The sequence below is a fragment of the Mixophyes fleayi genome, chromosome 9 (assembly GCF_038048845.1).
Source record: "Mixophyes fleayi isolate aMixFle1 chromosome 9, aMixFle1.hap1, whole genome shotgun sequence".
In the NCBI taxonomy this organism is placed as follows: domain Eukaryota; kingdom Metazoa; phylum Chordata; class Amphibia; order Anura; family Limnodynastidae; genus Mixophyes; species Mixophyes fleayi.
Window position 1 is genome coordinate 23,540,119 of NC_134410.1, and position 26,454 is coordinate 23,566,572.

A 26,454-nucleotide genomic window follows, 5' to 3' on the forward strand; every position below is an offset into this window, starting at 1 on the left:
GTCCATTTCAGTAGCTGAAATTCAAAATGAGTCCACTTCCTAAATTTTTATAGATGAAAAACATCATCATAATTCCGGAAAATAGTTTTCAATTAGCCTAGTTTCTCAGCTGTATAGCAGTGTGAGTCTGCAGCAACTCCCCAGCGGTCATGTGGTCGCCCACGTTGTGTTCCGAGCAACTGTAATAGCAGTCTAACTTTCGCCTGCTATGCTAATACAATAAATCACAAGTGGCGTTCTAGAAACAATGTAAAGAACACAAATATATGGGTTCAAACCTACGTGTTTCGCCTGTTAGTAGCAAGGGGTTCATCAGGGATTATGGTATTCAGTGTAAATGGGAGCTCTTATAGTATCCTCCTTTCTGCAACAGTCTTTAATTGCCAATTAACACAAAGCACTTATCTTTTTACACTGGAATGTGCAAAGCCAGCAAATACATTTACATTAGACTCTCTGTCATTTTACACTTTAACTAAACTTATCAATGGATTCATTTGATATAACATATTTACACTGCAGTAATGATTTATCCCTTATAAATAACTACAAGCTCTCTATGTTCACGACACATGATTATAAAAAAACCTTCTAAATTATTTTCAGTCTTGAGTGCTGATAATGCTCTCAAGAAGATGATTCCTAGGGCTAGATTTACTAACAGGCGGGTTGCTCAAACTGCTGATTGTTGGCTAGTTTGCCGGTGGTTTAGCCATCGCCAGATTTACTAAAGACAAAACCGCCGTCCAAACGGCCAAAAATGACTTTTTTCAAAACCACCACATTAGAAATCGCCATCCCTATTTTAACAATGATGAACATACATACAGCCGTATTTACTATAGAGGGGTTTGGCATACCGCCGGAAAAGCACCATTCAAATGACCAAAATAAAAGAGCTGCTTGTGAGCGGCAAGATTGCCTATACAGCTTGCTGTCGGAGCTCCAGCAGCCGTCAAAATAGTAGAGGACAGATAAAAGTGTAAAAAAAAAAAGTGTGAGGTCCCCCCTCTATTCAGTCTTAACCCTAGTGCTGCCAGCCTACTGCTGGTTCCGTGCAAATCGGGGAAAAATTTTGCGTGGGGTCCCCCCTATTTTCAGGGAACCAGCACTAGGCAAACCAGCCGGGGTTGTAGGCACTATAGCAGGGGGACACGCGGCAGGAGTCCCCCTGCCATAATGACTAACAAACCCCAGGCTGTTCAGCGCTGGGCTGGATTCCTTAGGGAGTGGGGTTCGCCAAAAAAAACGAGCAGGTCCCCCACCTAGGGACACTCAGCCCAGTGCTGATAGCACTAGGGCTCTTCCTACACCCCTGGGCGGTGGGTGTAGGGTAATAATGGCGAAATTAGAGTTAAAAAAACAAACAGACGCCATTTTGTTTTGTGGAACTACAAGTGCCAGCCAGCCAGGTTGCCATAAATAGTGTGGGCATGCTGCTACTTGTATAACTACAAGCACCAGCATACCCATGGCAGCCAGGGCATGCTGGCACTTGGAGAACCACAAGTGCCAACATGCCCTGACACCCACGGCTGGCTGGGACTTGTAGTTCCACAACACAAAATGTTTACAAAGTCACCACATCCTCATTACAACCACAATCATTTATTAAAAATAATAAACCCACAATAAAGACAGTAAACACCCTCATGTACACCACATATTTTATTAAAAATAATAAATCCCTGATATACTCACCAATGAAGTTTTCCTCTGTTGTCAACAGCTTTCAATCCAAAAATGGCTGTTATCATAGTCCAAAATAAATTTGTACCTCCAAAAGTCCTGCTTGCCCCTGTCCCAAATAAATTTGTACCTCCAAATCTCCATGCTTGCTCCTGTCCCAAATAAATTTGTATTTCCAAATGTCCTTGCTTGTAATTGTCCCAAATAAATTTGTATTTCCAAATGTCCTTGCTTGTAATTGTCCCAAATAAATTTGTATTTCCAAATGTCCATGCTTGAAATCTGTTCAGTTCTTCTGCCCAGCTGGCGGATTCACCTTAAAAGATTAAATTTGTCCATTAATAAATCCGGCTGTTTTACATGCAAAACCACAGGAAAAACGCGGCAATGCATGGCGGATCAAACATGCCGCCAAACACGCCTGTTAGTAAATCGAGCCCCTAGTCTGTTCCAAACTTTTATCAATAATATCAGCCCCCTTCTCAAAGCTCTCTCTAGCTTTATAGGTCATAACTTTTTACTTTATTCTCTCTTGTTCTAGTACTCCTTGTATTAATCTTGTCCAGTTCTTAATTGAAATATTCTATATTTAATGGATTGAGTGGTTTCTATATCCTGGGCCTGTCTTTGTTTTTTGGTAATTGATTGTTCAAAGGTGACCTTGCAAGGTGAGTCAGATTCTGGTTCTGATGTGCAGTTAAACGCTAATTGCGGGTAGGTCCTTTCTTGGCCCTGTCCCCAAGTATTTCTACTTTGATAGCATTCGTCTTAAACTGCTGAGGATCTCTATGACCAAGTTCAAAATCCTTATTGTCCCCTTTGAACGTTTTGCTTTTTACTTGTATAATCTCATCCTCATTATGTTTAATCTTATTTAATGTGAGGGTCTCCAAATTTTGTAGTTCACTTATCATAGCATCAATGTTATTCATTTACTTAATTTTTTACTTGATTTATTTTTGATTTGTGCATTTATTTTTTCTTTAAATATTCATTCCATGATTTAAATGGCATAATGATCTATACAATTTTTTTTTATACTAAAATGTTTAATTATATTGGGACGATAACACCTTCTATTTGTCAAACGGGTCCGAATTGATCCTATTGTGTAAGCACACACACCTGCTCTGTGTTAATTGCCAATTAAAGACTGTTGCAGAAGGAAGGAAACAATAAGTGTTCCCATTTATACTGAATACCATAATCCCTGACGAAGCCCTTGCTACTAACAGGCGAAACGCATAGGTTTGAACCCATATACCCGATCGGAATTTGTGTTCTTTACATTGTTTCTAGAACGCCACTTGTGATTTATTGCATCCGCATAGCAGGCGAAAGTTAGACTGCTTCTACAGGCGCTCGGAACACAGAGCAGACGATCACATGACCTCTGGGGAGTTCCTGCAGACTCACACTGCTGCCGTCTATACAGCCGAGAGACTAGCCTTATTGAAAACTATTTATCAGGAATTATGATGATGTTTTTCATGTATAAAATTTTTGGGAAGTGGACTCATTTTGAATTTCAGCTACAGATTTGGATCGAGGACCTTTACTGGATCATCATCATCATCATTACCATTTGTTTATATAGCGCCACTGATTCCGCAGCGCTGAACAGAGAACTCATTCACATTAGTCTCTGCCCCATTGGAGCTTACATTCTAAATTCCCTAATAAACACACAGACAGGCAAAGAGAGAGAGAGACTAGGGTCAATTTAATAGCAGCCAATTAACCTACCAGTATTTTTTTGGATTGTGGGAGGAAACCGGAAACACCTGGAGGAAACCATGCAAACATGGGGAGAACATACAAACTCCACACAGATAAGGCCAAGGTTGGGGATTGAACTCATGACCCCATTGCTGTGAGGCAGAAGTGCTAACCACTAAGCCACCATGCTGGATACTATATATGGATAGCCTCTCTGGATTAGAAGTTAATTATCAGTTCATACCCTCTTTTCGGGACCTATATTACTGGATTATTGCCCAATGTTAGGGATATGTTCTAGATGCTTTTTTAATCTTTTAAAATGTACATGCATGCTTTTGTTTTGAAGTTTATTTGCTTTCTGGCCAGAAACTCTATATGTTGGTTTATTAAACGAATTATCACTTTGCTTAATGTACCAGCTTTGGTTTTTATGATGTACACATGTTGATTATACATATATTCTAAGCGCCAGGGTTTTTTTTAATTCTGTTCCTCTCACCTATTGCAGTTACAGATTTGCGAATCGCCCCCAAGCAGTGCTCACACAACTACACCACTTCAGATTTGCCACTGCCTATTGAATAAGGGCAATAGGACCCAAGTTTACTGTCTCACACTTCACCCCTCAAGGCTCTATGACACAAATGTACATGTAGGCACACATTGGGCTTGGAATACAAATGTATTCACAATTCACACCTCAGCATTTAAAGGGTAAGCATGGTCAAGCAATCTATCTCTTCTAAACAGGCAATGAATTTGTTTAGAGCAATAAGGACAACACTTATTAACTTTTAGATGTAATATACAAAAAGTACAATGCTTAACAAAACAATTAGTAAACAATTGGCATACAAATAAAAAATGCATAACAGTTATAAAAACAAATGGGATGAAAGTACAAAGCATAACTTACATATAATAATCTGGATGCCTTGGGCAGGTAGAAGAGATGGACAATCCTTCAATTAGATTGAACCCCATGAACTGACCTTTTCTTGTAAGTGTTCTCTTATTTACCGTATACCGTATACCATTTACAACCATAATTTGCATATTCCCTGATTTAATACCAAATTCTAAAATGTAGCATAACTTTCCTGTGGAGTGTCACACAGACCCAATTTTATTATTAATAAATCCAATATAAGTTTACGAATTTAGAGGTACCAAACAGCATAGGTCCAGTGTTTCAACTGAGCCAATACATATGAAACATAAATGTATTTTGCGAATATTGTTATCAAAACAAAATCTTAATGCCAATATATTAATCTGTGCTAGCGACAAATCTGTATTCTCCTTCTACTCCTGCACCTAGGTCTGTATTTCATATCAGTAATGTCTGATGTGCCTTAAATAAGTGTACTTCTGGCAGATGAATTTAAACACTTACCTAACATCTCTGGATCAAGCACTTTGGAGAACTCTGCTAGCACACCTGCATGCGCAACATTTTTGACAGCTGTACATTCTCAGTCCACCAAGAATATAGCATACATATCTGTAATTGATTCACCTTGCATTTTAGCCACTTTGCTTTCTGGCACAACAGCATCACCAAGTGGCAGCTTGGTGGAACTTCATACATAGTTTATAAATGTACCTGCAATATTTATTCACAGTATTCTGAAAATTACAAATTTGCAGTCTCTTCTAAATGTATCCATGGTAATTTTCATTATCTCTGCCCAACCGAAAAATCTACATTAACCAATCATCATTCACTACACTTTCATCCAACAACATATGACTCATCCGGACTCTCCTGCAACTGCTAATAAATTGACCCTCTCCAGCATACTAATAAATCATCATGCATATGGGATGTCTCAACCTGCCCCATTCAGCATGTCATCCAGAAAAATATTGTGTGCCTCCACAGAGGCTTCAAAGCCAGATGTATTAAAAAATACTGCTATTGCACTGAGCCACTCTGCTCCATTGTAAATTACCTCCAATGATGACTGATATGGGTAACACAATCTGTATAATAAATGTTCCTTCTAAATTAAGTAATCTGGAAAGGACAAAGTAAAAGGTCCATCTGAGGACTGCACCCTGAAGGGCTGCATTCACAGTCTGCCGGATTTTGCTAGCAAGTCACATTTTTAACATTATAATTTCCAGATCACTCAGCTTAAATTAAACAGTGTATATGTTGTGACTTATTTTGCTCCCCACAGGTATAATTTTTACTGGTGACATAAAGAGGTGGAGGGAGCTCCGTCGGTTTTCTGTCTCCTGCTTGCGGGATTTTGGCTTTGGGAAAAGGAGCATTGAAGTTCGCATTCAGGAGGAATCTTGCTGCCTTGTGACAGGGTTAAAGAAGACCCAAGGTTAGTACAGAAGGCACACAGCTAGAAGATACATTGGTAAAAAATTTCTTAGTGTGTACCAATTACTAATTATCCATTTTAGGGTTGGGTACAGTTTTTTGATGCTGAAAAATCCGACAGCGAGGAGACCTACAAATAAAAACCGAAATTAGGAAAAAACGATTTCAATCTAAATAGACCTACCTGAAAACCGACGCTGCTCATCTCCGATGCCACCAGCATACTGACTGCAACTTCTTCTGAATGAAGAGCTCTCTGGCACTACACTTTGACGTCACCGCAACTTCGAATAATGTTAATTAAAAGCGGCAATGTCCGGTTAAGTGTTAAACACTTAACCTGCTGGGTCTCAACATTGCCGCTTTAAATTAACATTAATAGAAGTCGCAATGATGTCAAAGTGTAGTGCCGGACAGCTCTTCATTCGGAAGAAGTTGCAGTCAGCATGCTGGTGACATCGGAGATATCCAGCGTCGGTTTTTATTTGTAGGTCTCCTCGCTGTCAGAATTGTGGTATTAATTTTAACGATTACCACCAGTATTTTAAGTGAAACCTCTTTTTTATCATTGAAAATATATTTTGATTTGGCTGGCATGAAAGACGTTTAGGACTTAACTTTGTTTTTCTCTTTCACTTCCTTTACACATTGTCATCTCAACAAAGGCGTTTCACTAGGTGTGACAAGGTTTCACTTCAATAATAGTGGTCAAAGGTGTTTAGAAGGATTTTTACCCATAAACTTTATAAATATTGTTTACTTGTACAGATATTTTCATTGCACTTATTTAAATGCCCACTCTGACTATTTTTTTTCTGTTCTGCTCAATGTTCTAAGGACACTTCTATCTCCTTATATAGCCTGAGAAGTTTATCACCAAGCATGTGGTATCACAATAATTGGGGTATATTATAGGACCTCTGATTGGGGCATTGGCTTGTGATGATATATGGCATTCCAATCATGCTCTTGGAATGGTTTTGGGTGTTCGGTGATGTAGATGTGTGCTACTTCACTGAGTCTTCACTAGCTTTGTTGGCTTTCTACACAGATCCTTCTCAGAGCATGTAGATGAAAATAAATTAGTTGAAATCAGATAAAGCTATGAAAACACTACACAGAAAAGGTAGTGCCGCCTAGAGCAATAAGTCAGATTCTGTCATTTTACAAGTCATGTTAAAAAAAATAAAACAAAAACCTGGTTAATGTTGGTAACACCATATTTTATACACAGTTACATCTAAATAACCTGTAATCACCAGTTGCCCAGAGCCAAGAGCTAGCACTGTTTCTGAAATCACCATCTGCCCAGAGTCAGGAAATTGTGCTTCAAATGTCACCATCAACTGCCAGGAGGAAATAGCTAGCACAGTGCCTGTAATTATCAGTTGCCCACAGCCAGGAACTAGCACAGTACCTGTAATCATCAACTAACCAGAGCCAGGAAATAAAACACTGCCTGTATCCATCGACATGTATCCAGTGGCAGAACTGATATTCCCAAAGGGGGGGTGACTTGAAAACAAATGATAAAGAGACAACATAAAATTGTTTTTCTATGTGATTCCTATATGGAGAATGAATTTCATTCAAGAAGAATTTGATCTTCAACGAATTTAAGTATAATTTTTCTATCTTACATTTATCTCCATCTATGTTAGAACACTAAGAGGGCTTGAATTTTTTTATAAATTTTTCATTTCATAATTATTTTTATAGGAAGTGTATATATTATATATAGATTAGTAAAGATGCATTTAGAGGAAGTGCAGAAAAATCTCAGTATTTTTTGTAATTTAATCTTTATTTATAATTTCTGTATATTTCAATCCTTACATTCTCTTCTAATAAGGTTCTCTACATCTCATTTCTAACTTCCGCCAGTGTTGATGCAATTGCATGGTTATTAATAAAGGTGCTTTAATAGGCCACAAATCATTTCTCAGTATAAAGATATGCTGGAATTTAATTTTAATTTTAGATCAATACTAAACAATCAAAATTTGATAAAGTTAAACCAGTTTGACCATGTTTGAAATGGTATGACCAATTTTGAGCTGCTCAATCTTTTGTTCAGAACTTTAAATTTTCTCTAGTTTTTGAGGATGGCCAAAGTATATTAAATAGCATTAATCTATTACTGAACATAACTCTGTTAGTATATTCTGGTAGATGCCTTTTGTAGTAGCTGCCTTATCAATATTAACAATATACCAATGTGTATAACTGTCACTCCTCCTCTATTAAATCACTGATATGTAAAGTCATGTTCACACATTTAAATGACTAATTTATTGGTTTGTACATATCCTCATAAATCTTTTACTAAACACATTGCTTAACCTACTTCCTTCTAGTGTGTTTCACCAAAGCCTTTAAATCATCTAGACGGGGCTGCTTATTTTTATTACCCATTGAATATGACACAAAAATGCTTCATAGATTCAATTATATTCAACACATCATGCTAAACGATGTCAATAAATTAATCACCCAATTTATCTTGTAGCAATATAGCAAAATATGCATTGACACTAGAGTTGCTTTGTTTAGGACTGTTTTTTCAGTTTCTATCTTTGCTGAACTAATGCTATTTGTTCACATTTTATTGCAGCTCTTGTATTTACTTTTTGTAACAGTAGAATTGCTTTATTTCTAGAATTTTTGCTGCCATAAAATGATCCGTTTGGCTTTCAATTGTCCTTATTTGAGAGAATAATATCCAAGTAAAATGCTTCTCAAAAGCTATTTCATTGTGTTGTAATCTGTGTAGTTAAAATCTCCCATAAAACATATGCAGGGTGCATTTTCTTCACAATTATACTTTTTTATGGTTTATTTAATAAAGCATATTTGCTTGATAGGCTGCTGTTTCTATATTTGAGAGTGCTACTACTGTACTGATAACTTATATAAGCCAATTTGTATGATAGGATTACAGTGTCCATATAGCAATCAGTTTTAAAGAATGAAACTTTTCACTTTTCTGCATATCTTCCAGAATCATTTATTGACCCTCGTCAGTATCTTAGCAGAGCCGTTTGCAACATTATTTTCTCCATTATGTTTGGAACCCGTCATGAATATGAGGACAAGGACATAGATACTGTTTTGTCTTGCATATATGAAGCATTTGTGATTATCAGCTCAGCCTGGGGACAGGTAAAAATGTAATTATGTTGATATAATTTATGCATTAAAGATAAATAGTATCTCAAGCAAGCACAAGTTTTGCCAAGTTCATCCAGGTGTGTTACACATGACCACTTTGGCCTAATGCAGAATTGACATCATCTTCAGGATGAAGACTGGTTTTAAATATTTGTTTTAATAAAAAGAAAAAATACAAACTCCCCCATCTACTCCAAAAGTGTTGTCAGCAACTGCACTCACAGTCTAAGCTGATAACTGCAAAATTTGCAGCCAGCACTAGCCCATGACAGGCTGAGCTGGTAACACTATAACAGTGAAAATATCAGGTTGGAGTCCCATTGTCATAATGTCAACCAGCCTAGTCTGTTCAGTACATGGGTGAATTCCAGAGGGTAATCGAGCCGGCAAAAATACTGATCACCTTAAAAGAAAACAATCAACCTTATCCTGAAATTACTAGACCTCCTAACAAACACCCCTGGGGCAGTGGACACGGAGTAATAAAGCTTAAACAAGTCCAGCAGTATTTTTTCCTGGTGCACTAAAAGTCCCAGCAAACCCTTATCTGTGAAGGTCCATGCTGATGACCATCATCAGCAGTTGCAGTGAAACTTGCACCCACCCTCAAAAGATTCACCTATGACAATGTCTCTGTAGGTCTGCAATAGTGTGCACTCTGGCTTACTGTACTCAGGCTGCATTTGTATGCTCTTTCCTTCCCCTGTTCAACATCTCCAAGTGTAAGCAGTCGCAAGTGTCAGGCACAATCAACTCTATATTGAGGCATATGTGTGCATTCTCTTTATACAATTTACACTATGCAAACTGGCACAAGTCCAATTCTCGATCAGGCCCTCAATGCCTGTACAATTACTGCATAGTACAAGTTATCATGCTCTAACTTGCTTCCTTTCCTTACATTAACTCTGCCTCATCTGTAGGTCATATGCCATCAAACTGTATATAAAATATACTGTGTGTATGCACTGATCAACCAAATTAAAACCACTGACAACTGTGAATAACATTAATTATCTCATTACAATGGTACCTGTCAAGTGGTGGGATATATTAGGCAGCAAGTGAACAGTCAGTTCTTAAAGTTGATCTATTAGAAGCAGAAAAAATGGGCAAGCGTAATGGTCAGAGCGACTTTGACAAGGGCCAAATTGTGATGGCTAGATAATTGGGTCAGAGCATCTCCAAAATGACAGGTCTTGTGGGGGGTTCCCGGGATGCATTGGTTAGTACCTACCAAAAGTGGTCCAAGGAAGGACAACCAGTGAGCTGGTGACAGGGTCATGGGCGCCCAAGGCTCATTAATGCACATGGGGAGTGAAGGCTAACAATTGCACAGAAAACCTACTGAAGTATAAATTGAAAAAGTTAATACTGATTATGATAGAAAGGTGTCAGAACTGACAGTGCATCGTAGCTTGCTGCGTATGGGGCTGAGTAGCCGCAGACCGTTCAGAGTGCCCTTGCTGACATATGTCCAGCACCAAAAGTGCCTACAATGAGCATGTGAGCACCAGGACTGGACCATGGATGAATTGAAGAAAGTGTCCTGGTCTGATAAATCATGTCTTCTTTTACATCATGTGGATGGCCGGGTGCATGTGTGACATTTACCTGGGGAAAAGATGGCACTAGGATGCATTATGGGAAAAAGGCAAGTCAGCGGAGACAGTGTGATGCGTTGGGCAATGTTCTGCTGGGAAGCTGTGGATACTGACATTCATGTGGATGTTACTTTGACACTTACCACATACCTAAACATTGTTGCACACCAAGTACACCCCTTCATGGCAACAGTATTTCCTGATGGCAGTGACCTCTTTCTGCAGGGTAATGCACCCTGCCACACTGCTAAAATTGTTTAAGAATGGTTTTAAGAACATGACAAAGGGTTCTAGGTGTTGCCATGGCATCCAAACTCCCCAGATCTCAGTCGGTTCAAGAGCCTGTGGGATGTGGTGGAAAAACTAGTCAGAGCCATGGAGGCCCAACCGTGCAATTTACAGGATATATATAGAAAAGAATGATGACAATAACAGTGGCGTTATTCCAGAGTTGAGAATGAATATAAATATAAATATAATAGTCATATAAATATAATAGTCCAATACAGATTCACACCCGGGCACCTCCTTAATAACAAAGTGGCTGCTTCCCTTCAGAATTGGATGGTATGCCAAGTAGGGTTCAATAATGTCAGATAAGAAGGGGTATGGCGCCTTAGGTGTATTATTATGGGTAAGATAGCCCAGAAAACCAAGGTATGTGCATATGCGTACCAACTTTATACTTGAAAACAGCTCATCAATATGCAGGGTAGACGCTTTCTCTGTGGTCACGTACATTCGCTGTATCTCATAGATCCATGCAAAGAGAAAAGAAACCCAAATAGTGTGATACCTTAACAGAAGTACTTGCATATAGTACCACCACCCAGATATATGCGTACCAGATAGAGATGTTAAAATAATATGACAATAGATGTTTCCCTTCTACAAGGGATCAGTCAGTAGAAGACAAAATAAAAGCACCAAGTGGCCGTGTACCGAATATAATAAGAAAAACAGTTTGTCTGTAACTTAATTCCGTGACGGCCTTCTCAGCTCGTCCTGGTGTGAAGACAGCTTGTCTATTCTTTGTCACACTCAGTCACAGGTAGCAGGTATCACTCAGCAGGTATATAGTAAAAGTAGAAACACTATATAGTGTAGTATTTCAAACATGGCATTTATTAAACAAATAAAATAGTGCACATTCACATTATATATAATCCAGTTATATATAATTTTCGTCCAAATCCAGTGGATGGATTTGGATGAAACTTCACAGACTGGTAACATTGGATCCCAGAAGACATACTAGGAGGTTGAGGCCTCTGTCCGAATTCCTGTGGGTGTACGCTGGGCAGAACTTTCACCCAGAGAGCCTCTTCCACTGGATGGAGTTAGTATAAAAACTAGGCAGTCCCCTCATGGGTGTGTTCGAAGAGCTGTGAAGCTGCTAATTATTTTTAAAATGTTGACAGTTACATCCAACTCATTGATAACTTAATAATTTGAAGATTTAAACTCGGGCAACGCCCGGTACATCAGATAGTTATTACTAAAGCTGTACTTTCACCTCTCTACATATGTCTTTATGTGATACCTTTCATTATCATCTCCAGGTATATGATATGTTTCCTAAGATGATGAGATTTATTCCTGGGCGTCACCAGAAGATATATCAACTTCTAAAAAAGCTCAACAACTATGTAGATAATAGAGTACAAATGAACCTGAAGACTTTGGATAGTAATAACCCAAGAGATTATGTTGACGCTTTCCTGATTAAAATGGAAAAGGTAAATATAAATGTGTCCTGGAGCACAACATCAAAATAGATTTTATGGAGTTATGTGGGGAAATTATATGAAGACATTTTAGCAGTTTTAAGAGGCAGTGACATAGTTGCTTCAAATGCAGATGCTCCATCATCCGTTTACAGATACATTACTCATCCATAACTTATAGTACACAATGAACAGACACCTTTAAAAATAACAAAATAGATTTTTGAAAATCTATCATAATTTTTCTAATCTCTGTCAAAACAAGTAATTTTGTAAAGGTTTTTTATAAAAGTTAGATAGAGGATAATGATGAGACGCGCTCATTTTAGCAAGTAATACTAAGGTATTATTAGCAGGATGAAAGAAGTCTTGATTCCATTGTACATATCTTTAGCTAGACTTCTATAAATGTACTGCATGCACCTTCAGAAACATATTGATAGAGTAGAGACGAGCTTTGATCCTTGGTAGAGCTATACAATTGTACATGATCTACTCCCAAACACATAATCATAAAAGATTAATGTAGATCTGTACTGTAGATGCAACTTAGGCGTAAGAAGAAGAAAGACACTTTTAAGTTTTAAAAGGTTGTGAGGGAGAATTGTCTAAAATGTATAGGGACAGTCATTTTAGAAATATTATTTTACTGTAATAGTAGTAGATGCTGGAAACAAAGTTCCAGCAGGACTATTTCAAAATACATTCTTGTTATAAACACAGATCTGTCCTGCCAATGAACTAATGAAAGTAATATTGATAGTCTAGATAGTTAAATATATCTTTATTTGTGGTTAAATTTCTATGTTTCATGAGTAAAAAAAGGAATTATAGGAAGAGATGGGAGGAGCTATGACAAGAAATGGGAGGAGTTATTGGGAATAATGGAAGTATTTATAGGGAGTAATGGGAGGGGTCATACAAATAATGGGAGGAGTTAAAGGAAGATCTCATCTGGAGTAATAAAGAGAACATTTAGGAGCTCTACAAAGGTCATTCCACCTTCAGTGGCCTACATCTTTAGGGCAGTGTACTGTATACTATTATGGAATTATTTTCAGTAAGCGTTATGTGGCACAATGGTGCACAATACATTTAATATTTTGGAAACTTCTTGGGCAATGATAATCTCACTGCGAGGGGGAGAGGTTCTAGACACTTGTAGTATTCTCCAAAGTTTATACTACCAGGCAAAGAAATATGAGAAGCTATAAGGAGTTATATGGAGTAATAGAAATAGTTACAGGAAGTGTTTATTTAGAGTAACATGGAGATGATTATAAGAAAATAATTATATGGAGTAATATGAGTTGTTGGTATAACTTATAATAAATATTATCATATGGAGTACTTGAGGGGAGAGGGTTATTTGTTCCAAGATGTATGTTAATCATTCAAGAATACATCATAAAGTACATAATATTTACAGTACGTTCGGACACAGAAAGAGTTTAACTGAGATAGTTAATACACAAATTTCATGGATTCAATTCTATTCATCAATGCATTCTCTGTACCTCCCCAGGAGAAAAGTAATTTACAGAGTGAATTTAACATGGAGAATTTATTGGCAACCACCTTGCAAATCTTCTTTGCTGGGGTGGAGACCACTGCCACAACACTCACCTATTCTTTCTTAGTTCTCCTGAAATACCCTGATGTCATTGGTGAGTAAGGTACTAAAATCCTTCTCCTTTTAAGGTTATCATCATCTTTTTGATCAGTAACTGCTAGTCATTGCAGAACAGTAGATAAAAGTCCAATTGCAGTATAATAATGCTCATTAACTATGCATAATTTGAGAGGTTCACACACACTGGTGTTGATAAGCAAGTCTAGTTAGACCATAAACAAAACCTTGTGCTTCCCTTCAACATAGTGTATTATCTACTCAACGAGCATTCCCATAAAATCCAATTGTATTTCTACATAGCCTTACATTAACGCCAAATAAAGTGAGCACTTTTTTAGATAATCCAATTGATACACTGATACATTATTTTTTGGACTATCAGTAACAAAGCATGTTTAATAATCTTTAAGAAACAAGGCCTGATTAAAGGTTCAGGCTGCCCTAGGCTAATACACCCCCTCATCTTTCACACCAGGATAATACATGGTAGGTGTTAGGTTGCTGGTCTGATCACCAACCAACAGAACTAGATGACAGAGTTTTTCACCTAAAGGCAGCCGCCTTTCCCTTAGAGCTAGTTGCGCTCACCGGTACTCAGATGCCCCCAGGACTTAGCTCCAGATGTAGTGTGGGTTGGTAATGCAGACAACAGCGGCAGGCCAGGAGACTGGGTAGAAAGCAGTGGATAGTCAAATGGTAGCCAAGGTCAAGGGTCACAGGCAAGCAGGATAGTCAATAGACACACCAAAGGTCGGGGTCACAGGCAAGGTAGCGGAGTCCAATGTACAAGCCAAAAGGGTCAGGGTCACGAGCAAACAGGCAGAGTCCAAAGTCCAAGCAGGGGTCATAGACAGAGAATCCAACAGAGTATCCACAGGACAAGGTACAGCAAACAGGAACAGGTTAGCAAGACTGGGTCAGAAACACTATAACCGGCAGTAAGGCTCAGTCCTCACTGCCATAAATACATAGAGCAACCAATCAGGGCTAAGTCCTGTAACAATACACATGCCTGGACTAATTAATCAAAGCCGCATTAAATCAGCCCACAGGCTGGGGAGATTTCAGAGCCTGCGCCCGGCTGTCCTGTTTGCCGGGGCGCGCTGTGCAGGGAATCGGCGTCTGGCCTTTGTCTTAGCAATGGTCGGACCAGCTGGCGGAAGTCACTAAGGAGACGGTCGGGACGCTCAGCGAGGTAACAGATGAGTCACGGTGGTGCCCGTGGCTGCCGCGGCTCCTTACAGTAGATGAAATAGATGAGATGGAGGTGACTGTCACACCTGCCCCTGTCGCTGCCTTTGTCTCTCCCACTTGCTTATCCTCAAGCACCCACCGAAGGATGGCTTATTGTCTTCGGCATTTACCAAGGAATATGTCAAAATTAAAATCTTACTACAGTTTTCCTTCATGATTCCTTTTAACATTAGAGAACAACTATTCTCTTATGTTGTGAAACTACTTTCAGTTTATACTCCCTGCTACAAGTTTGTACCCCAACAAATTTTGCTCCCCCCAAAAGCCTTGCCCCCAAGGCTGCTCCCTAGTCTACCTATTGGATAATCAGGCCTTGTTGAGTACACACAGCTAAAATATGTACAAGGACTCGAATATCATAACTAATCATATTTTGGTCCTTCCTGGGTTGCTCAATAAACTAGCAAAACAAATTGCAGAAAGTTTGTTCACAGGCAATTATTGTAGTATGTGGTTTTGTTAGGAAACTGCATTTACATTGAAAATGTCATTATTTATCTTAAAATTATTTTTTCTTTACTTACAAACTGTATTTTTAAATGACCTTTCCTGTTTGAAAAAAAAAAAGATTTTTATATAATTTTGACTAAATTTAATTATTTTTACAATATCATGAATAGGGGATTTGTCTACTAGCCAGTGCAACATTTATATAAGCGAAGTGATTCTGGTGTTCAGTGGGCATGCTGAATGGATGGATAACAACTGCACTCATTGGGAAATAATCATTTGTGCCACGTCCAACTGGTCTGATTGGATTTGGTCTATTTAGGATAATCATTTTTTTAACTGAACAGTTGTTTGCAAATTTAGTTTAAAAATCTCCAAACTAGACAATGAATTAGCAATAAGGAGATTATCAAACAATGCTCCCGTGGAGTTCCGTAGGGGTTTTGAACCCAATACCTCTTTGCTTTGGTTTGTCTCTCTCCATGCTCTGCAGAACAGTGCATCACCTGGTCAAATAGCAAAATTTGGGTAGGGGCCAGGCAATGCCGCCCTACCATCCCCGAACCTCTTCTCTGCGCTCAAAAGAGCAGAACATGGGACTTTTCTGAGCATCCACTGTTCTGCATATGGTCAGAAGACTGCTGACACAAACAGCCCACCCTGCCAAAATGCCAAAGCACCATTTCAATTAAAGAAAAGATGGAATTTTAAAAAAACATCTTTGAAAATCAGTATGATTAGATTTTCCCAGGAAGACCTGAAAAATATTCACAGTATAGTGAAAAAAGCAAACATGCTGCTAATTCTACTCTAAGAGGTTTATGGTTAAATTAATAGTATATACCAAATATGGGGCGGGCTGGACCAGGGGGCAGGGGGGCAGTGGTCCCCCAGGCCGCTCTGTCTAACGGCTGTTCGGGCCGACCGCCCCCCCCGTGGATGCAATATTGGCCGAATACTACCGTCACTACTACTTGTCACGCAATGCGGCCGCATCACGTATCATGTGATGCGGCCGCCTGTGCGCCCCCTGGGCTGCAACCTGCCAGCCCGCGCCTGTACAAAATACAGTTGAAGGAGGCATTGAATATTGTCCTTTCTTATATCTCCTTTACAAGGTGTAATAGGGCTGTGGGAAACAGGTTGCCCTTGTGATTTCAATGAGACTCCCACAAAGTTACACATAAATGGAGCATTAGATAATTATTTGTAATACAGATTAATAACAAATGGTGAAAATTTTACATGGGTATCCTCACTATAATTTTTAATATTATCGTTATTTTATTTTATTATTCGTTTTATTATTTTTCTGTACTGCAGCCAAAGTGCATGAAGAAATTGACCACGTCATTGGCCGAAATCGCTGCCCTACCACACAAGATAGAAACTACATGCCTTACACAGAAGCAATGATCCATGAAATGCAAAGATTCACAGACCTGATTCCGATGGGTGCACCACGGAAAACATTAAAAGAGGTCAAGCTAAATGGATACACGTTACCAAAGGTACATGTCTCTATATGGATGTAATTGTAAGTTCTATGATACATTACAAAGAAGGGCTCCAGCTGCACTAATTATTGTTTTATGTGAATCATAGCCCTTACCCCTTATTTTGTGATTATTAGATATATGAATTAACTTCTATTTGGGGCTGATATCGTTCATAACCACAAAGTTAACATCTCTTATGAAGAAGAGAAAAAGAGTGGTGGTTATTTTCATGCGATGCACCAGGAAATGTTATAAAATCGTAAAAATCTTTATTGATATACATTAAAAACAATTAATTGTGAGAATATTAGATATTGAAATAATTTTTTTTTAAGTAAAGGGGCCATTTACCAAATGCCTAACACAGGAGATATCAGAGATTTCTCCTGCATTAGGCAAATTACCACACAATCCAACAGTCCCCATATTACTCAATGGGGACCGGAGTCTTGGCAAATTTATCAAGCTCTGAAAAGCATAGTTTGAACCTGCTGGCCAATGCCCTCTGAAGAAGGCATCTGATCCTATGAGGAGAGCATCGCAGGAGAGGAATTTTTGTATCCCTCTCTGGCAGCCTTCCTGCTCTCCCCTCCGTTATGTAAAGTAAATGACCTCTGCGCATACGCGACCCTAGGTTCCGCATTCACAGCAAATACTCCGGGCCAGAACCCAGAGTTTTCTACAGTAAAAAGTCATTGCCAGGACAGTCTGAGCTGTCCAGGCATAAGTTTAATAATAAATGAAAAAATGATAATTACCTGGGAAAAACTGAGATTAATACTAAATAGGCCTCTTACTCTTGTAAATCTAGGTGTAAATTTAAATTGTCCACTGTCAATTCATTTCCACAATTACGGGGAAAAACTTCTTTAGTTTTTGAAGTGAAATTCCACTGACAGTAATGAACTTATGTTCAGATAATACACTAGATCTTGGTCAGGAAATAATTTTTATGTTTTTATATTTAATTCCCCTAACATAAGATTTTTATAAATACACTGATAGTTTAGTTTCTTTGAAATTTTTTTTTTTTTACTGTATGAAAGACTGAAGAGTTTGTGCAAGCCCCTCTTGGCAATGTGCAAATATTGACTGTATTTTAGATGTGACAAGCAGAGATGAGCAGTTTTGATTCTTGAAATTCTACATTTACGGATTCAAGTTAGACTAAGTTGTAACTCGGTTTCTCCCGCCAAACTAGGATCTCAAAATGAGGTAAAACGTCATTATTATATATATAGTCCTTCCTCGTTTTCTTCAGTGCCATTTTAGAACAGACAGCATGTAGGGAGGAGGTTAGCTGCGGTGGTCTGCTCATAAAAATAGCGTTAAGGGTGAACCAAGGACATAGGAAAGCAGTAGAATCCTGTCAGTATATACAGACTGAGCTAGATAGATATCACTCTGAACTAGCTGGTATATTTATTTCTTTGAGAACACTGTGCTTTTGCTGTCAGACTATTAGCAGCAGAGTCAAAAAAACAAAGAGATTTCTTTCTTTTAAACTTGAAAGTTTTTCTAGTGAAAGCAATCTTGTGTGAGGCAGTGACAACTGAAATAATTTGGAAAAAAAACATGTTGTTTCCCTGTGAGATTCAGCAGTAGTTGCACAACTCCCGAAAAAGGTTATATATTATTATATTCTAAACTTTTCTATTTTTCAATACATCTATTTTTTGGAAGGGTCATTCAGTGAAATCTATATAGAAATAGGGCTGTTTGTGTGGGTGAGCACAGAGCTGGACCCCCTCAAAAAACACTATATATTCTAATCTTTTCTATTTTTCAATCTATTCAATTCTATCTAATTTGCTGTCGCTATATAAATAAATGAGGATGCTGAAAGATGAATGCGGCCTGCACCTCTATTACAAAAATTCAAAGATTAGGCACACAATACATTGTTAGAGTTTTCATAAGTTGCCAAAAGCATGGCTTTCAATACCTTGTTTTACTTATCTGCTCTGTGCCATAATGCTGTCTTTCTGAATCAAACCAGCGAACTCGTATATATATTTATGGGGAGGGAGGAAAAATCATTCCCCATGGGTAAGCTTCGTCCAACCTTGGGATTAAGGGGACTGCTAAGACTTGCAGCAGAGGTGGTCCCCAAGACCGATGTGTAAATATGGAATGTATATAAATTATATTTATATGTTCTATTAGTGACATGTAAGAAATATGTAAAAGAGACAGTTCAGATAGCCCAATAGTGCCCTTCCCACACATGAAAGTATATATAATACTTACATTGATGCAGATTTAGTTGCCCAAATCATGTTTTGACAATGCAATTTAAAATCCACATTCTAAGAAATTCACAGGACAGATTTTGGACCTGGCAAAAAATACATATATAGATAGAGATATGATGGGTGATGATTTATACTATGTGATGGAGTTAGAGAACCGTAAAGTATGGTTAATTATTTTTACAATTGAATTGGGTAAATAGCTGATGATGATGATGAGAAAGCAAATGCACCAGTGGCAGATTTGCAAAATCCTTTCTTAAGAAAACTGTGGACAACTACAGACAGCGGCATTAGTAGACATTTAAAAGATGATGAGAGGGCACATCTGTGCCATAATGCTGTCCTTCTGAATCAAACCAGGGGACTAGTAAACATTTATGTGGGAGGGAGGGCATAAAAATCATTGTCCCAGAGAAAGCTTTGTCCAACCCCAGGGTAACGGAGACTGCCCGAGACTTGCAGCAGAGGTGGTGTACTCACTCTGACGCCAGGGCAACCTTGACGCCTCATACTAGCGCTCTGTCCCAGCTAGTGGGAGGCAGCCAGGGTACACAGCTGTAATTAAATTAACAGAGAGAGGTCATTGGATCAACAGTGGTATGAATTAAACGTAGGTGTCCTACAAAAATTCAAAGATTAGGCACACAATGCATTGTCAGAGCATTCATCTGTAACCAAGAGCAGGGCTTTCCTACCTTGTTTTCCTTATATTATCAGCAGCAGCTATTTATATAGTGCCACAAATTTGCAGTGCTGTGCAGAGAACTCATTCACATCAGTCCCTGTCCCATTGGAGCTTACGGTCTAAATTCCCTATAAACACACACACATCTCGAGAGAGATTAAGGTCAATTTAATAGCAGCCACATATGCTCTGTGCCATAATGTTGCCCTTCTGAAATAAACTAGGGAACTCATAAACATTTATGTTGGAGAAAGGGCGGAAAAATCATTGGCCTGGGGTAACCTTCTAATATCCCCAGGGTAACGGGGACTTTCAGCAGAGGTGGTTCAAAAGAAGGGAATGTACTCACTCTGACGCCAGGGCAACTGATGCTGCATCCTGGCTATAGACAGGCAACTGGGGCGCGCGGCTGTAATTCAATTATTGCTGCCTCTTGAGTGGATGAGGGGGGTGTGGTCTTGGCCTCATTTCTACTATCTCCATGCTACTGGTTCCTGCTCATAAACTTTTACTACATTGAGTTAAGTCCTGGAGGCATTCGAGTACCTATGAGTGCGTTCAACTGTGTGGGAAAGGCGGCTTCTACAGGTGAAGACTTCACCTGCTAGTTTTAAAAGATTATGACAGTCACCAGGAAGCCATAACATTGTAAAGGATTTTATTCTGGGACCAGTGGTATAATAGGAATCTGACATTCCACTGTTGGGTTTTGCTATTAGCTGTTAGCTGACTCGCATTGCTCTATCCATCACCATTTTTGTTTAAATAACTGTGACTTAATGCAAAATTTACATTGGTGTCCCTATGGTTATTTATTTATTCAATTATAGTAATAGTAGGTTTCAACATGCAAAGGAGGTTTAGGTGCAATGAAAGGAAGATATCAACACAATGATGGCAAACGTACAAAATCCTTCATTAAGACAGCTCGCTGCAGACTTTGGCCAACATTGGTGAAAATTGGGACCATTGTGAAGGGATCTTTAGAAAATGGACTGGAGATGAACATTAATGATATAAATAGCAATATAGGAGCAAAAACAGCTCAAAATGACATTATTTTACCTATTTTTCACAATTTTCAATTAAATCCAGTTCCAAAACCTTTCGCATTTGTTCAACAAAACCGGTAGCAAAGCCAAAACATGAAGTTGGGTTGGATCGAAAACACAAGGCTCATGTCTATTTTTCCAGTTGTAGAGGTTTAATATATATATTGATTGATGTCACAATGAATTGCCTGTGTATTTCTAAACCTAGATAGGTAATATAAATGTAATAAAGAGGAAAACAATATGAATTTTGTTGAACAGTGTATTGTAATGAGGGTTTAAAATCAGTAAGGGAAAAATGTGAAAAGATAGTCTAGCTAGACAGTGCAATTTTACACCTGGGCAATACCATTTGCACTGCACCTCATTTAAGAGGGGGGGGGTGCATCCTAGCTGAACTCTAAATTGCAGTGTTAAAATAAATTGGGCCAGTATTTGTGAGCTACATTCAAAAGCAGAGCGTATAAAAAAAATTGCATTTGCACCATGGTGCATCTCACCATTCAACTGGTACGCCTTTGATCAAATCGATTTGTGTTTCATGAACGTCTTGTTTACTTTATCACAAAGTTGTTGTTGTATGTCTGTTGAGAAGAATTTAATTTCCTTGCTTTACTACTATTGACTTGTGACTGACCTCACAGGTCTACGGCTGAGTATTGCTCAGTTGCCTGGAGATATTTTATTGATAAATCATAGGTGATAGATAGTTTTCTCTTACTGCGATAAGTGGTGATACAAAAAGCAGTCCTATTGCAATACCTTAATACCTTAATAAATAGGCTCGACAGTCTGGAAAACTGTCTTCTGTGTAAGCTGAATAAAAGACAGATGTAAAGTTCACAAATGTCTTTAAAAAAGAAAAAGCAGCACAATTCAAAAAATATTTCAAGGCATTTTAAACATTTTATTTTGGAAGAGTCATATGGTACAAAAAAGTAGAAAGCTGATAAAACAGTGTCACAAATCATATCAACAATGCAAGATATATAGTATGTCCAGCTGGAAAATGAAGGCAACAATGTTAACATGTAAGTATTGGATGACTCAGTTGTATACGTAAGAAGGGTGGAGGAAAGAGGGAAGGAGAGACAGCCTGGCTAGAGCCGTAAAGAAAAAGAAGAGGTAGCAGAAGAGAAAACATTTCGCCCCTGGGTTCTGTATTTATAGACAGAATAGGGGTAGGAGGTGAGCTTCCCTTGGTCAGTAAAAAGGAGAGTGAAAGCTGAAGAAGGATAACCATGGGGACCAAATTTTATTAAAGGATTTAGGGATGTTGCTGAGAGTGATGGCTATAAATTCCATACGCTGAATGTGTCAAAAAAAGATTGATTATAGATTGGATGGAAGGGGGGTTCTGCTGCTTCCAATCAGTGGCGAGTTGACATGTAGCCACTGTGAGAATGTGCCGAATGACTTTATTTTGGTGACATATGGTCCCAGGAATGCCTAACATGAGTAGGGAAAATGTAGGCTCCATGGGGATGGTGATCTTCACAATAGTAGTTATTAAGGTAGTCAAGTCAAGCCAAAAGTGAGATAGCTTCAGACAGCTCCATTATATGTGAAGGAACGACCCATCCAAGGTACAGCCTCTCCAGCACTGGTCTGAAGCATCAGGTAGTATTTTTTTTAGACGGGTAGGCACGTAGTGCCAATAATATAAAACTTTGTAAACATTTTCTTTCATTTTCATGCATATGGAGCTGTAAGCAGCAATCTCACGAATTTCACCCCAGTCACCATCGTCGAGGGCCTCCCCAATGTCCCATTCCCAGGCCAGTTCATGGGGTCCCTCTGGTCCTGCGTAGTCAGAGAGAGTTCTGAGTAGAGGGTAGATATTAAGCCTGTCGTGGAAGATTGCCAAACACAAAGGGATTCAAAAGAGGTGAGTAGGCAAGCAGAGAGCCGGTGTTTGATTGTATTGTGAAAATTGTGAATTTGTAAATATTGGTAGAAAAATATGGTAGGAATCATAAAGGTGTTCTGGAGTTCACAGAATTGAGGGAAGAGGTCAGTATGGGTCAGGTATTTTAAAAATCTAACATCTCAAGAACACCATGGGGTGAACAAAGCGGGTTTGAGGCCTGGGGTGAAGTCTGGGGAATTGAAGAGTGGTATAATCGGAGAGGGTTGAGGAGACAGGGCATATTTCTTAGAGAGCGAGTCCCAAATTGTCAAAGAGTGGGAGACAACAGGATGGAGCTGAATCCGTTTCGGGCGGCAGGTCCGTGGAAGTCATAGGAAAGATGCAGGAGACAATAAACCCAGAACTGCAGCTTCGACTTGAACCCATATTCTAGGGGAGTTACAGCAACACCACAGGACACATTGAGCAAGGTGAGCGGAAAGGTAGTAGCATTTAAAATTGGGAATGCCTAGGCCACTGCTCCGTGAGGACCTCTGCAGAACTTTCAGGTGAACTCTGGGATGTTTACTCAACCAAATAAAACAGGAGATTGTGAATTGGACAAATTTAAACACATAAGAAGGGATGAAGATAGGAAAGGTCTGAAATAGATATTACGAGTTTGGGGACAATGTTCATTTTGATTGTATTAATGCGACCTATCCAAGAGATGATACAGCGGGACCTTGCGGTTAGATTGGATTTGATTTGGGATAGTATGCTGGGAAAATTAGCTTGGAAGAGTTGGTGATATCATTTGGTAATGTAGGTTCCAAGGTGCTTTATTTTTTATTTCAAGGCATTTTAAATAGTAGACGACTGGCTTTTTAATTCCTTTTTACATAGTGCCTTGAATAAAGTTCAACCTGCAGAGAGTAGGCATTTAATAGTGAGCTCTTCATTTGAGAAGCTTTCATAACAAAAGAGCTGTGAACTACAGAGGAAGCTGGGCCAGAGAGAGCATAGTATATGCTGAAAGTCCAAATATGCCTTATAGTCCTTTTATCATCTTTACAGCACGTTAAATTACATACTCTGAACCCGGCAAAATGGGGTTTAAATAAGCCCATAATAATGAAATGTTTACGTTTAGTTATTTCTATTTTCTAAAACTCTAATCAATTAATTAGATTAATTAAATAATATATTTTTGTGAAGTATTTTTGTTGCGCTCACAGAGGAGTTTATTACGTTCCCAGGATACTAATATTTACCCAATGCTGACCTCTGTGCTGAAAGATCCGACCTGTTTTAAGTACCCGACAGAATTCAACCCCGAAAATTTTCTCAACGAGAAGGGAGAATTTCAGAAGAATAATGCCTTCATGCCACTATCTGCAGGTAGACAACACCATATCTGTAAAACTTATATAACATTTCTCCCTTTCTGGTAAATTCATTTTACGTGGTGCAGATTCAGATTACTGAAGAATTCATGGAGACTCAAAAGCAACTAATTTGTTGGGGCCTCTGCCACTAAAACTTAATTACATACTGGTGTCATTATATAACATATTAGCCATTTTCCCAATCTCTACAGAGAGATGATTTGAAGTTTTTTAAAATGTTAAGTCAATTAATTAAAAGTAAATTAGCCTTCATTAATCAGTAGAGGTTTAGTGTCTCACTTGTGTGTCATCACTGACCTGAACCAGATCACTTATATGCAAAGATCTGACTGCCTGCAATTAATGCTACCCTAGCTTGTCATTGTGTCGACAATGCAAGCAGGTGTCTGATTGCTACAGTTCAGTGTCAGTGCAAAATCTGCACTTAAATTAAATGTTGGTTAATGGGACCAAATATGTCTATTTAGCTTAAAATAATTTATTAATAAATAATAATTCATATATTTTAGTTAGACTTTCCTTTTGTTTTTTCCCCTAAATCAATGATGGTTAGCTTAAAGATCTTGACTCCATAACTGTGAGAAGTTATCATAGTATTATGTATGACACATGTTGTTTCTCACACTTTTTAGGAAAGAGATCCTGCCTCGGAGAGTCTCTAGTACGAATGGAACTATTCCTCCTCCTTATCACCATCCTGCAAAATTTTAACTTAAAGTCCCCCGTTCCACTGGAAGAACTGGACGTAATGCCAAATGTGTCTGGACTGGGAAACCTTCCCAAACCATACAAAATTGCCTTTATTCCACGTTAATTGTTAAAATTGTCTCAGAACATACAGGTGTCTCTCTTAACTCATTTTGGTACAAGTGTTTATTTGTGGAGAATTTAGTGTGTCCTAATTTTTGAGGTTTTTTTATATACACTATATATACATATGGGAGTGAGCTATTTTACTTTCACTTCAAGCTTTAAAGGTTATGGTGAACAAGGAAGATTATAAAACAGAAATATTGCTGACTCAGTTATTATTATTACCATTTATTTATATAGCGCCACTAATTCCGCAGCGCTGTACAGAGAACTCACACACATCAGTCCCTACCCCATTGGGGCTTACAGTCTAAATTCCCTAACACATACACAGACAGACAGACACACAGACTAGGGTCAATTTGAAAGTCGCCAATTAACCTACTAGTATGTTTTTGGAATGTGGGAGGAAACCGGAGCACCCGGAGGAAACCCACGCTAACACGGGGAGAACATACAAACTCCACACAGATAAGGTCATGGTCGGGAATTGAACTCATGACCCCAGTGCTGTAAGGCAGAAGCGCTAACCACTAAGCCACCATGCTGCCCACTATATAATCCTTACAGAACCTTGGCGCAAGAACCTATAAGAAACAACTTAAATATAATGTGGCATCCCAATCTCCACAATATATATAAACTGGTACAATCTCAGTTTTTTTTATTCACAAATGAACACACAAAAAAACACAAGTCATAAGAAATAACGATTCATAAATAACAAACAGAAACTAGCTGAAAATCTCCCTGACGAAAACTCATAGCAGCTGAATATAATGATTTATGTTTAGAATCTTAAATGCAATGGCCACTGTAACTAATGTCTGAATATACAGGGGAAAATTCATCAAATTACAACTTAAAGCTATTAAGTATGCTGTAAATTATACACAAATATAATGATTGCGTCACTTTGTTTTTATTGTTTTACATTGGAAATTAAAGGGTTAAATGAACTGCCTGTGGCTTTTACAAAGTTTATTACTGTTGTTAACATATACTGTAGATTTAAAATCAGCTCACATTAGTCTTATCAAGTCACCATGCTCAATAAATTATCATATCACATGCCAAAGCACAAAAAATGTCACGTTATTATAAATTGTAATGATGACCCACCTATTTTTAAATAGGGAAGTTGTAAAGGTGCTATTAGTTATATAATAATGCCTAACTTGTTATTTACTTTATTTTATGAGGATAATCCTTACATATATGTGGTCTTGTAACAGGGTGCATGGGATTTCAAGTTGTCACAGAATAGCACATTTTTTGGTGATTGTCTCTATAGGTACACATTA

General features: G+C 38.3%; 1 protein-coding gene across 1 annotated transcript in view; it reads left to right on the forward strand.

The window, feature by feature from the left end:
• LOC142102232 (cytochrome P450 2G1-like) overlaps nt 1–26,109 on the forward strand; it is a 34,734-nt gene extending 8,625 nt beyond the window's left edge. The window contains exons 3-9 of the mRNA XM_075186956.1: nt 5,598–5,750; nt 8,751–8,911; nt 12,087–12,263; nt 13,777–13,918; nt 16,912–17,099; nt 24,188–24,329; nt 24,970–26,109. Of these exons, the coding sequence (XP_075043057.1) occupies nt 5,598–5,750; nt 8,751–8,911; nt 12,087–12,263; nt 13,777–13,918; nt 16,912–17,099; nt 24,188–24,329; nt 24,970–25,151 (1,145 nt within the window). The 3' untranslated portion in view covers nt 25,152–26,109. The remainder of the gene's footprint in view (nt 1–5,597; nt 5,751–8,750; nt 8,912–12,086; nt 12,264–13,776; nt 13,919–16,911; nt 17,100–24,187; nt 24,330–24,969) is intronic.
• The last annotated feature ends 345 nt before the right edge of the window (nt 26,110–26,454 follow it).